Consider the following 12,211-nt stretch of genomic DNA (forward strand, 5'->3'; position numbering starts at 1 on the left):
CCAGCAGTGGTGTGATGGATTGCAGTAAGATTTAATGCACTCCATCTCCCAAAGGCTAACATTCTTGAAAACAAATGCCTGCTGTACATCTGCCCACTGGGAAACTAATATCTGTAGAGTCACTTACAAGAGTATTTTTGTAATAGCTTAGTATGAATGATGTCAAAATCACTTTTTAGGCCAAAATTGGTTTTTATTTTTAATTGTTTAGAATTGTACTTGTATGGTCCTCTCTGAAAAGATAAATGACAAAGGACCAATGCCCACCAGCCAGGAATGCTTATTTTGGAAGTGTGAATCAGTGAAGCAAAACATACTAAAAGAACTTAGTCTGGCACTGATCCTGCCTCTAGGAACTGGTTGTCAGGCAGTGATGGCTTTCCTGTAGCTTGTAGTTTAGGTTCTTTATCTCACTTCATTCTCCAAGAATTTGGAAAATCAGCATGCTCCCTGGAAGCAGCAGATAGGAATGGCCCTTTTAAGCTAGCGCTGATAACTTCCTAGTGTTTGTGCCCTAGACAGCATCTTGAAGCTGGAAGGCTGAGTTGTCCTGTGTGCATTTGCAGCTCAGGCTTCGAAGAAGACATAGCAAGGCGGCCAGCTGGTAGGAGAGTTTCTGGTCTAAGCCCTCATTCATCAAAGTGGAATATACTCAGAATGCAGGCGTTTCTGATTCTAGACTTATTTAGTCACAATTCTATTTTTATAAGAAAAAATTTCCCATAGATTTTTCAAACACATACACACATGCACACACACACTTTATCTCACACACACATACGTGTGCACACACATGTACCCAGACATACATATATTCATGAATATATTCAGTTATTTAAAAAAGATTTGTTATCATTGCCATGTGGTTTTCTGAATGTTGAGACCTGAAAAAAAAAAAGTTGAATGAAGTATTTGATTTGTTTTTTTTTTTTTTTAAATATATATTTGGGCAAGGAGTGGGGGTGTAAAGTGTTTTTCCAGGGAGGGGGCTTTCTATAGATGCGATAGAGCATTGCTGTAGAGGAACAGCATCTCTATTATAGAGGACTCTCTTATGGATTGCTAAGTCTTGTTAGCTCAGTACCTCTTTCAAAGCACCTGTCCCTTTTTTTGTGTGTAACTAATGAATGCTTGGGGCTTATTTAGCCAAAATGAAGAGCCTTACATATTTCCTCTTGATTATGCTTTTAAGATGGGTAAAGTGACTGTTGCTCATTTAAAATGTGATAATGCCCAGTCAAGACCGGTCAGACCTTTTAGGAGGTCTCCTAGAAAGACGCTCAATGATTGTCTGTTTCTCTCTTCAAAAATTAAATGGATTCCTCCCTGTGGTTAAAGTCAGTGTTTCAGGGAAAGGATTCCCTATAAATTTCCATTTCTTGATTAAGTCTTTATAAGTATATTTTTAACTAATGGGGCTTTGCACTCTCTGCAGAGGGAGTGAGGTGCATTTGCAATCGGCTTTCGCTCACCACTAAGATGGATGCAGAGCATCCGGAACTCAGGAGTTATGCTCAGAGCCAAGGTTGGTGGACAGGAGAGGGCGAGTTCAATTTTTCTGAAGTCTTTTCTCCAGTTGAGGATCATCTAGACTGCGGTGCTGGCAAAGACAGCTTAGAAAAACAAGAAGGTGAGTTAGTCTCTCCCTCACGATTCTCCTTCTCATAACCCTTTCTCTTACAGCTGTTTCTGAGAACTTGTCTGAACTTAGAAGGGTGAACAAAGAGGAATACAGAATAGCCCTTGTATGTAAAGACCAGCTTGTGCTAAAAGTCCCTGATGTGCAGGCAAGAAAACAACTTGTATTTATTTTTACATGGTGCTTCCTCATCCCTGGAGGTTTCCTGCTCCTACCCATGTTATTCTCCTTTAATCTCTGATGTCATTGTGTTGCCTTTTGTAATACTTATTGCAGCCATCCTCTTACATCAGTAGTTATATATTTGACTCATCTTCCCCTGCTGCACTAGCCTGCTGGGCCTTAAGGGCAAAGGTGTTGTCTCTTACTCATCTAAGGGCCCCCCGTATAGTTTTTTGTTCCATGGACACTTGATGAGTTGAATTGTTGCCACTCCATCTGCCAACTAGCTACTAACTTTATTTATTTATTTATTTATTTATTTATTGAGACAGGGTGTCACTCTGTTGCCTAAGCTCAAGTGTGTTGGCACAATCTCGACTCACTGCAGCCTCCGCCTCCTGAACTCACGCAATCCTCCCTCAGCTGCACCCCTGTTGCCATCCCAGTAGCTGATACTACAAGCATGTGCCACCATTTCTGGCTAATTTTTTTTTTTTTTTTTTTTTTTTGTAGAGACAGGGTCTCATTTTGTTGCTCAGGCTGGTCTGACACTCCTGGGCTCAAGGGATTTGCCCGCCTTGGCCTCCCAAAGTGCTGAGATTACAGGCCTAAGCCACCACACCCAGCCCCTAGTTATTAACTTAATCAGAATCCATATTTAGGTATATATATGGTGACCAGATAGCTTCTTACTTTTGTGCCTATGCAGAAATCCTTCCAAAAAACCTGCAACAGTCATTCTATATTTGTTGGTGATGCGTGTATTTTATAAGTCAAAGTTCTGGATCATTTGGAACAGGGGTCAACAAACTATGACCTGTTGGCAGCTGCCTGTTTTGAAAATAAAATTTTATTGGACTGTAGCCATGCCCATTTATTTATATATTGTTTGGGGCAGCTTTCTCACTATAATGGCAGAGTTGAGCAGGTGCAACAGGAGAGTTTCAACAGAAATTGTATGGCCCATAAACCTGAAAAATTTACGGTCAGGCAGGGTGCATGCTTGTAATCACAGTACTTTGGGAGGCTAAGGCAGAGGATCACTTGAGGCTAGGAGTTCAGTTTAAGACCAACCTGGGTAACTCAGCAAGATCTCATCTCTCCAAAGAAATGAACAAAATTAGCCAGACATGATGCGTGTCTATAGTTCCTGCTCCTCAGGGGGCTGCGGTGGGAAGATTTTTTAAGCCCCGGAGTTCAAGGCTGCAGTGGGCTGTGATTGCACCACCTCACTCCAGCCTGGGTGACAGAGTGAGACCCTGTCTCTTTAAAAAAAAAAAACAAAAAGGAAGGAAAATGTTTCCTGGCTCTTAATCTAGAACACTTTAGGACTTTTGCTATAGCACTTATGTAATATATTCTGGGAAGGAAGGTAAGAAAATATTCACTTTTAAATGGGAGCTTTAAAAAAATCAAAATTGTTTGAATTAAAAAAAATCTAGCTGGATGAAAGATATTAAATAATGTTGCCAAAACATCAGCTGTAAATCTGATAAAGCCTTTAGGTCTGGCTACTAATTTACAGGAAATACAGAGGATAGAGGAACAAATACGCTATTTAATATAATAATTTCCGAGACCAGCTCGGTCGAGGAGACCCTAACCCAATGGCGCTAGAAGAATTAAAGACACACACACACAGAGAAATATAGACGTGTGGAGTGGGAAATCAGGGGTCTCACAGCCTTCAGAGCCTTGAACAGAGATTTACCCATGAATTTATTGACAGCAAGCCAGTGATAAGCATTGTTTCTATAGATTATAGATTAACTAAAAGTATTAGATTAACTAAAAGTCTTCCTTACAGGAAACGAAGGGATGGGCCGAAATAAAGGGGTGGGTCCGGCTAGTTATCTGCAGCAGGAGCATGTCCTTAAGGCACAGATCGCTCATGCTATTGCTTGTGGTTTAAGAACGCCTTTAAGCGGTTTTCCGCCCAGGTTGGCCCAGGTGTTCCTTGCCCTGATTCCCGTAAACCCACAACCTTGCAGCGTGGGCGCCATGGCCATCACGAACATGTCACAGTGCTACAGAGATTTTGTTTATGGCCAGTTTTGGGGCCAGTTTATGGCCAGATTTCAGGGGGCCTGTTCCCAACAAATAATGCCATGAGGATGCCATCTGCAAAGCTTACACTGTGCGCAACTACAGGAACGATGACTCTGACAACTAAGATGCAAGCTGAGTGGGTGCGGTAGCTCATGCCTGCAATCCAAGCACTTTGGGAGGCCCGTGGAGGGCAGATCACTTGAGGCCAGGAGTTCAAGAGCAGCCTGACCAACATGGTGAAACCTCATCTCTACCAAAAAAATACAAAAATTAGCCAGGCGTGGTGGTGCATGCCTATAGTCCCAGCTACTGGGGAGGCTGAGGTGGGCGAATCACTTGAACCTGGGAGGTGGAGGTTGCAGTGAGCCGAGATTGCGCCATTGCACTCCAGCTGGCGGGACAGAGCCAGACTCCGTCTCAAAAAAAAAAAAAGATGCAAGGGGAAAAAACAAGACGCAGAGACGTTTCCAATTCTGATTGATTCCAGTTCAAATCAGTAGGCTCATTTATAAGACAATGAGGAAATCTGAACACTGGATGGTTGAAGCAATCAAGGATTTGTTGTTAATATTTCTAGGTATGACATGTAAGTAGAGATTTATAAAGTGGATGTGAATGTGCCAACAAACTTTCTCTCCATGTGATGCTTCAATTCCATCATGGTGAACACAGACTGAAATAGTGTTTTAACCAATTATAACCCAGGGGAAGTTGTAGAAATGGGATCTCATGTAATCAAGGATTTGTTTATCTGTTTATCTGTGGTCACAGCCAACAGTCCTAATGGCTCTGAATATTCTAAATGCCTCTCTGTGCATATATTTCCCACCGCAGAGAGGACATTCTCCAAATGGAGTATTGATTCTGACCAGCAAGAGTTTATGGGAGCGAGCTTGGTGGACTGTGCATAGTAGATTGTACGTACTTTCTTGTGGATATCTATTGAGTTATTATACTGATTGAGGTACAGCTAAATGCTGTAACAGAGACACCCAAATTAACATGGCTTAAAGAAAATAGTAGGTTATTTCTCTCCCATCTTACAGTTCAGGTATATATGACCAGTCCATGGCTGGTTACTGTGACTCAACACAGGAATTCCATTTGTGGTCCACTTGTTTGCATCTCCTAGTTGGCAGGAAGGGAGAAAATAAAAACAAAAGGCAAACATACCTTGTTTTTAGATGTGATGAGGAATTGCACACATTGTTTCTGCTTGCCTCCTATTGATCAACATCACATGGCCACATATAGTCACAAGGGAAGTGGGGAAATAGACTCTGTAGTTTGGTGATTACAGTCCCAGATATAATTTCAGAGTTTTTATTACTAAAAAGAGAACAGAATGAATGGAGTTTAGTTAGTAGCCCACCACAGTTTTGTGTTATATCTACTCTTTCCATTTGTCTGTCTTTTATGTTTTTGCAGAAAGCATCACGGTGCAGACGATGATGAGCACCTTACGGGACAAAGCCAGTGGAGTGTGCATAGACTCCGAGTCTTTCCTAACCACAGCCAGTGGAGTGTCTGTCCTGCCACAGAATAGAAGCTCTCCGTGCATTCACTACTTCACTGGGACCCCCGATCCTTCCAGGTTTGTCCGAGACCTGGTCACGTAGGGAGAACATGAGTGCTTCCCTTGAAAGCTCATTCAGCAAGTGCGTAGTAAGTGCCTGACCATGTCCTCCCCTTGGATAACAAAGTCACATTTTTCAGTCAGCCTCATTGTGGGCAGTGTAGCACCAAGGGCTTTGATTAACTGAATTCCTTGGTTTTAGTCACATAGTATTTATGACAGTCAGGGAATCTAGTAGTTATTTTAAATTTATTAGGTTGGTGCAAAAGTAATTGTGGTCCTTACCATTACTTTTGCACCAACCTAATATCAAATATTTACTGAGTATACTCATGGGCCAAGCATTGTGTGGTTTATGAGGGATACAGAAATGAACAAAACACAGCGAGACAGAGAGATGTGGGAATGTTCATGATTTATCAAAACAACCAGTTCCTGTGAGTTAGAGAATAAAACAGTTCAGAGGCAATACAGATTGAAGTAGCTTCACGTGTACTGGCCCCTTCTTTAAGACATTGTGTTTTAGGGGGTTGCTTTCTGCCCCTGTACTTCAGCAAAAAGGCAGCATTACACAGGGATAAAGAACACAGCCTCTAGAATGACCTGCCAGGATTTTGAATCCAACCTCTGCCCCATAGAAGCTGAATAAGTTATTTCACCTCTCTAAGCTTCAGTTTCTGTATTTGTACAATGGGGATAATACCAGCTCCTACCTTTACATGCTTGTTGGGAGGACTGAATGAGATAATCCAAGTCAATACATGGTAGATTTAACGATTATTTATGAAGACGATCTCTGATCTCCCAGGCAGACAGCAGCCCCTCTCCCCAGGAACATTCTGTCATGTATATCAGGAATCACGTCACCAGTAGCTTAGAACCAGCCGTCCAGTGGTTTCTAAATCTGTTCATTGCTAGAATCACTTGGAGGAGTTTTCAAAAAATACAGGTTCCTTGACTGATACCTATTGTATGAGAATCTTTGAGGTGGACCTAGGAATCTGTCAGGCAAGTCTGATCCTCAGCCTGGAAGGCTCTAGAAGGCTGCCCATTCCAGTAGGTTCTCTGGTGTTTTTTTGGGTGTTCCATTGGCTGATCATCATTATCGCTGTCTGAAAGTCAGCTTGTTAAACCTTTGAATCTGCTTCCGGGGTATTTGCTGGTATTACATTTCATTCGTTTTGCAGCTGAAAATATTTATTCTCCTTTTACTGTTTCAGGAATATAAGACAATGATTACATCTAGCTAGGGACTGATTCTTAGATGACTCAGGGGAAAAGTGAAGCACCTCTTGTGACCCTTTGGCCTCATTTTTAAACTACTGCCAATATCAATAGATCTTTCTAACCAGACCTGACTGGGGAACTCAGTATTAGCTGTTCTTAGTTTTTCATTCACTCATTCATTCAACAAACGCTAATCACCTACTGCGTACCAAATATTATGTTTGTTGTATACCATGGATGAAGTGTGTACAAGGAAAATGGTGGCACAAATGAGATGATGAAGGGGAAAGCTTCACAGAGGACGGAGCTCTTGAGCACTGGGCGTTGTGGAAAGAGCAGGGGTTCGTTAGGTAAAAAGCAGGAACAGCAGTCTGGGTGGAGAGGACGGCACGTGCAAAGGCAGAGAGGCATGAAACCACATGACCACGGGCTAGAGCCGTGCATCCTCCCAGAGATAGTGCTGGTCACTAGGTGCCCATTGCTCCTCTACCCCCAGCCCCTCTGTGAAACAAACCTAGCACCCTCCCGTGGCACCCCTGTCAGCCTTTATCAGTGAGCCTCAACTGCTCGACGCTGCTCCTGGCAGCCTCTCAGGAGGCTCCTCCTGTTTGAGTTCAGTTGCTATTCCCTTGATTTTGTCTCCCAGTTCTGAATCCTTGGGCTCCATGGCCGTACCTTCTACCCACTTTTTGGCCCAGCGGATTTGAGGCTCCGTCTTCCCCTTGTGTCTGGGCCTCCCTCCTCCTGAACTGTGACCTAGTTTGCTCCCCTAATGCTAGTGGCTCAGTAGCCCCTTGTGAGGACCCTGCTGGGTGACAGGGGTACATATGGACATTTGGAGTTCTATTTTCAAGTGTCTGGAATGCTCTGCGAAAGTATTTGGGCATGGCTTTTCAGGGAACAGGAGCCTTTCAAAGAGTGGGTTGAGCTGAACCAACCCCTGTCGTTCCTGATGTCTCAGATACCGGCTCTAACTGTGCTCAGGAGACAGGGCCTTGTGAGCCCAGGATACCGATGTGAAGGAACTCCACTTCCTAGGCTGAAGGACATGGCCTAATCCAGTTGTAAAAATGGCTGGGCAATAGCCTTCTGATAGTTAAAATGAAAAATTTTAAGTGCTTTTAAAAGAAAATTATTCATGGTTAAATTAATTTCAAAGACCTTGTGTTATAGAAGATTAAGACCCTTCTGGAAGAAATTCATTATTATCTTCCATGGTAAAAGAGCTGCATTTCCTACCGTGACAGTAGAACTGTCATACATTGTTATTGTTTCTATTCAACATTTCAGTGTTTCTCTGTAATTGAGCATGCTCGACTTATTGTATTTTGTCAGCAAGAAACATAATTACCTTTTCTTAGATTTTTAGGCAAGAAAATTAGGGAGATTTTGGCTTCTGTTAATGCTAAAAATGTTAGAAATCGCTTCATAGTAGCGGACTTGGAAAAGAACCACACTTTAGTCTTTACCCTTCCCAGTTAATGTTAAAACCAAAAAACATGATCTTCCTGTTGTCTGCCTGCCTGGACACTTCTCTGTCCTTTTCTCACTGTATTAATTATAGATCTTTTCCTTGAAATAACTTGCGCTCACATCCTCTTTTCCCCTCCCTCCCTCCTACTATGTGCTAGGTACTATGTAAGGTTGAGAGGTGGAAGGAGATGCTGAAGGCAGAGTTTCAATGCTTGAGGGAGATGCAGAAGTTCTTCACTTAATTATGTTGAGAAGGCAAATTCCATCACATCAACACTGTGTGGAGTCAGTGTGTGCCACAGTCATTCAAAGAGTGACACCGATTGGCTTTAGTGTACTGGTTCTGACCTTTGGAAACCATTTCCTAGGAAGCCAGCACTTGTTAAAGCTTCATTGATGTGAAGAATTGGAGCGGGGAGGAGTAGAGAAGTACCTTACTTAGCATTGTGAGACAGTGTGAAATTCGGAGTCTTACAGTGTGCTGGAATCACGGAGAGCTGCTTGTGAAGAGAGCCTCTCTTTCCAACTCCACATGTGGTGATGTCATTGGCCCCTTGAAATGGGCCACAGTGAGGGTATTTACACTACAGAAACTGGCAAATGCCATAAATCTGAGCTAATTTTTTCAGAGATATAGTTGTTAGACCAGTAAACCACTGAGAGGCCCCCACATGCAGGAAAATACACAAATAAATACTCAAGATACGGGCCAGGTGTGGCCGCTCACGCCTGGAACCCCAGCACTTTGGGAGGCCAAGGTGGGTGGATCGCTTGAGGTCAGGAATTCCAGACCAGCCTGGCCAACATGGCGAAACCTTGTCTCTACTAAAAAAAAATACAAAAGTTAGCCAGGCGTGGTGGCGTGTGCCTGTAATCCCAGCTACTCTGGAGGCTGAGGCAGGAGAATCACTTGAACCTGGGAGGCAAATGTTGCAGTGAGCTGAGATTGAGCCACTGCACTCCAGCCTGCATGACAAAGTGAGACTCTGTCTTAAAAATAAAATAAAATAAAATGAAATAAAATAAATACTCAAGATACAGGATGGGTAAACCAGAAGGCGGGGAGAACGTAGAAGTTCTAAGAAAATAGTGTGTCTGAGCTACTTTAACTAGTGGCAGGGTGCTGGAGAGATGCCAGGACATTCCCCTCCACCCCACCTCCTTACTTGTGGGTGCGTTTTCTTTGTTTCTTCCTCTTCTCCTCTCAGTGTACTAATCTTTTTTTCTTTTTTTGGAGATGGAATCTCACTGTGTTACCTAGGCTGGAGTGCAGTGGTGTGATCTTGGCTCACTGCAACCTCCGCCTCCTGGATTCAAACAATTCTCCTGCCTCAGCCTCCCGAGTAGCTGGGACTATAGGCATGTGCCACCACACCCAGCTAATTTTTTATTTTTAGTAACGATGGGGTTTCACCATTTTGGCCAGGCTGGTCTCGAAGTCCTGACCTCAGGTTATTCGCCTGCCTCCGCCTCTCAAAGTGCTGGGCCAGTGTACTAATCTTGAGAAGTTAAAATGGCCAAGACATTACCATCTAGATAATTCACATGTCAGAAACAGCTTTTTGTTACTGGAGCAAACATTATGAGCCTTGGTCAGCATGACTCATGCAACCTTTGGAGCCACGTGGGGCACGGCCTGCGCAGATAGACACAGAGCCGAAGGCCCTAGGCTACATGGCGGCTACCCCTCCAATTCCATTCTGAATTCTTCCAACACCAGTCGTCTCCTCTCTCTGTCCTACACGTTTGACTTTTCAAAACTTCCCAGAGCCTCTGAATCCAGCCCACCATCCTTAAGGCTGTTCAGTGCTTCAAAAGTACTGGTTCTCTTTTCCTTTAAAATGGAGACTCCCTTCATGGATTAGTTCTGCTTTCAGCCAGGTGTGACTTTAAATGTTTTTTTTTGTTTTGTTTTAATTTTTGTGGGCACATAGAAAGTGTATATGTTTATGGGAGCCGGGTGTGACTTTGACTCTGTGATTAAAGTCGCTCACAGTAAAGCTGGAATAAACATAGATGAACCACTCTGAGGGGCACCTGCGTTTCTGAGAGAAACTTGGTATTGCAGGTTTATTTGAGATTGGTTCAAAGGTGGGCAGCTTCCTCTGAACAGGGGTTTATGTATTGTTCTTTCTGTGCTAATTCTCCTCAGTAGATTTGCCGGGAACTCCAGGTCACAGGATCAGCCTGGTTTGTTGCTTGGAGAGTTTCTGCATCTTCAGTAAGAGCAGAGCCATGTTTGAGGACAACAGTGTTGGCTAGCCACTGATATTAAATTATAAATTCTAAAGCACAAAAAGTATTTTCTTTTTCTGCAGTAGTACAAGGTGTATGGAAAAACTAACAGAAGAATTTAAGAGTGAGAGGTAGTGGGGAAAACTGACCTTGCATTTAGATCTGAATTTACTTCTAGATCTGCCACTTAGTAGGAATGTGATTTTGGACAAAGCACTTAGCTTCTATGAGCCTCAGTCATCTCATATGTAAAATGGGACAGAAATGTTTGCCCTTCTTTGTTCACTGCTGTATCCCTACTACCTAGAACAGCATCTGGTACTCCGCCAGGACTCAACACATATTTGCTGAATGAATGAATGAATGAATGAATGAATAAGAGTACCATGAGAATTGAATGCAGATGCTTTGAGAATTATGCTGTGCTATAAAATGTTAGAGATTTTCATGATAATATTGCTGTTCTTCCAAAATGAGAAAACAAATGATTGGAAAATAGTTTTTTTACATTGGCATGCTGCCTCCCTCACAAGGCTTTAGAGGGAAAAAGGGGCAGATGAGGGAACGGTATGTCCAGTGGAGTATGTTTCTTGGCTGTGCCTCACATTGTCACTCAAGGCTAAAATTCTGCAGATCTCTGCAACAGAGCTTGCATGCCCACGCTGTGCATCATGTCATGGGACTGTGTGCCTCAGCCCTTAGATTTGTCTTCGTGAGAGCTGAAGGCTGAAGGGAGGCTTCCTTTAGTGTTGCTCGTGGTCTCATTAGTTTAACCGCCCCTCACAAGGTCCCTTTAAAGTAGCTCAGCCAGCTCTGAACCTCCTCATGAACTGGCTGCTGGGCTGCGCCTCGCCATTGGAAGCACTTTGTCCTTTTGGGCCCATCATCTTGTATTCCTGTCACACCACACCACAGAAGGCTGAGTGACTGGGGCAAATTCCCAGCCCAGGGTTTGGTGACTTTTCCGAAGGTCGGTCTGGGAGTCAGCCCTGAGGACAGAGGCGGAATCAGCCTTCTGGAGCCTTTTCAGTTGTGTTCCGCATCCAAGCCGTCCACGGGACACTCGGGGGCATCCCATGCGTGTGATGAAGTGGGCCTCATCCTGGTCAGGTGGGCTGGACACGGTTGGGTGTATCTGCTAATTGTACGTGGTGGAGACAGTGGGTGTATCTGTTAATGGGCTTTTATTAATTCAAGTAGCATTTAAGAAGCTACCATCTGTGGCTCACCTGTGGGAAAATGTCAGAGTATCTCCTGATCTATTTGAAATTCTAAGTGTGATTTTCCGTAAAGATTGAAAGAAATCAAAACGTCTGGGAACCACTGAGTTACCCCCATTCCCCTTTTCTGGGTACATAGACACAAATGATGAAACCAGAATTATAGATAATTTCCACATCCTGGTTTAAACAATTATTAATATTGCAATTATTATCAGCAAAATTTTTGTTAATATTTTATGTAGTTATTATTTTTTAGATATCCTTATTTATTAGTTATATAATTTATTCAATCTCAAACAAGCTTGTAACCACCTCAATACATTTAGGCTTTATATTTTTTATTAGTTGAATATACTAAACTTTGAAAAAATCTTTGGAGAGCTTTGGCTACTTTAGAATATTTTGGGAACCTCCTCATATTTATTATGTATTCTTTTTAAACTAAAATGGATAGATGAGAGGGACAAACTTATGGTATCTCTTCTCTTAGAAAAGCCACCAGACACCCTCATTGATTAACCTCTCCATTCCAGTGAGCTTGGGGTGGGTTTAAAGTTACGTCACATAGAGCATTCTGAGTTTTTACTATGCATTTATCCTATATTGGATACAGAAGACCGTGACTGT

General features: G+C 42.9%; 1 protein-coding gene across 8 annotated transcripts in view; it reads left to right on the plus strand.

The window, feature by feature from the left end:
- SCRN1 (secernin 1) overlaps window positions 1-12,211 on the plus strand; it is an 87,483-nt gene that overhangs the window by 49,416 nt on the left and 25,856 nt on the right. For all 8 annotated transcript variants that reach the window (XM_023188372.3, XM_023188374.2, XM_023188375.2 and 5 more), the window contains 2 exons: window positions 1,436-1,630; window positions 5,279-5,444. In XM_023188372.3, coding sequence (XP_023044140.1) covers window positions 1,436-1,630; window positions 5,279-5,444 — 361 coding nt within the window. The remainder of the gene's footprint in view (window positions 1-1,435; window positions 1,631-5,278; window positions 5,445-12,211) is intronic.

This window comes from Piliocolobus tephrosceles, chromosome 8 (assembly GCF_002776525.5).
Source record: "Piliocolobus tephrosceles isolate RC106 chromosome 8, ASM277652v3, whole genome shotgun sequence".
Classification (NCBI taxonomy): Eukaryota; Metazoa; Chordata; class Mammalia; order Primates; family Cercopithecidae; genus Piliocolobus; species Piliocolobus tephrosceles.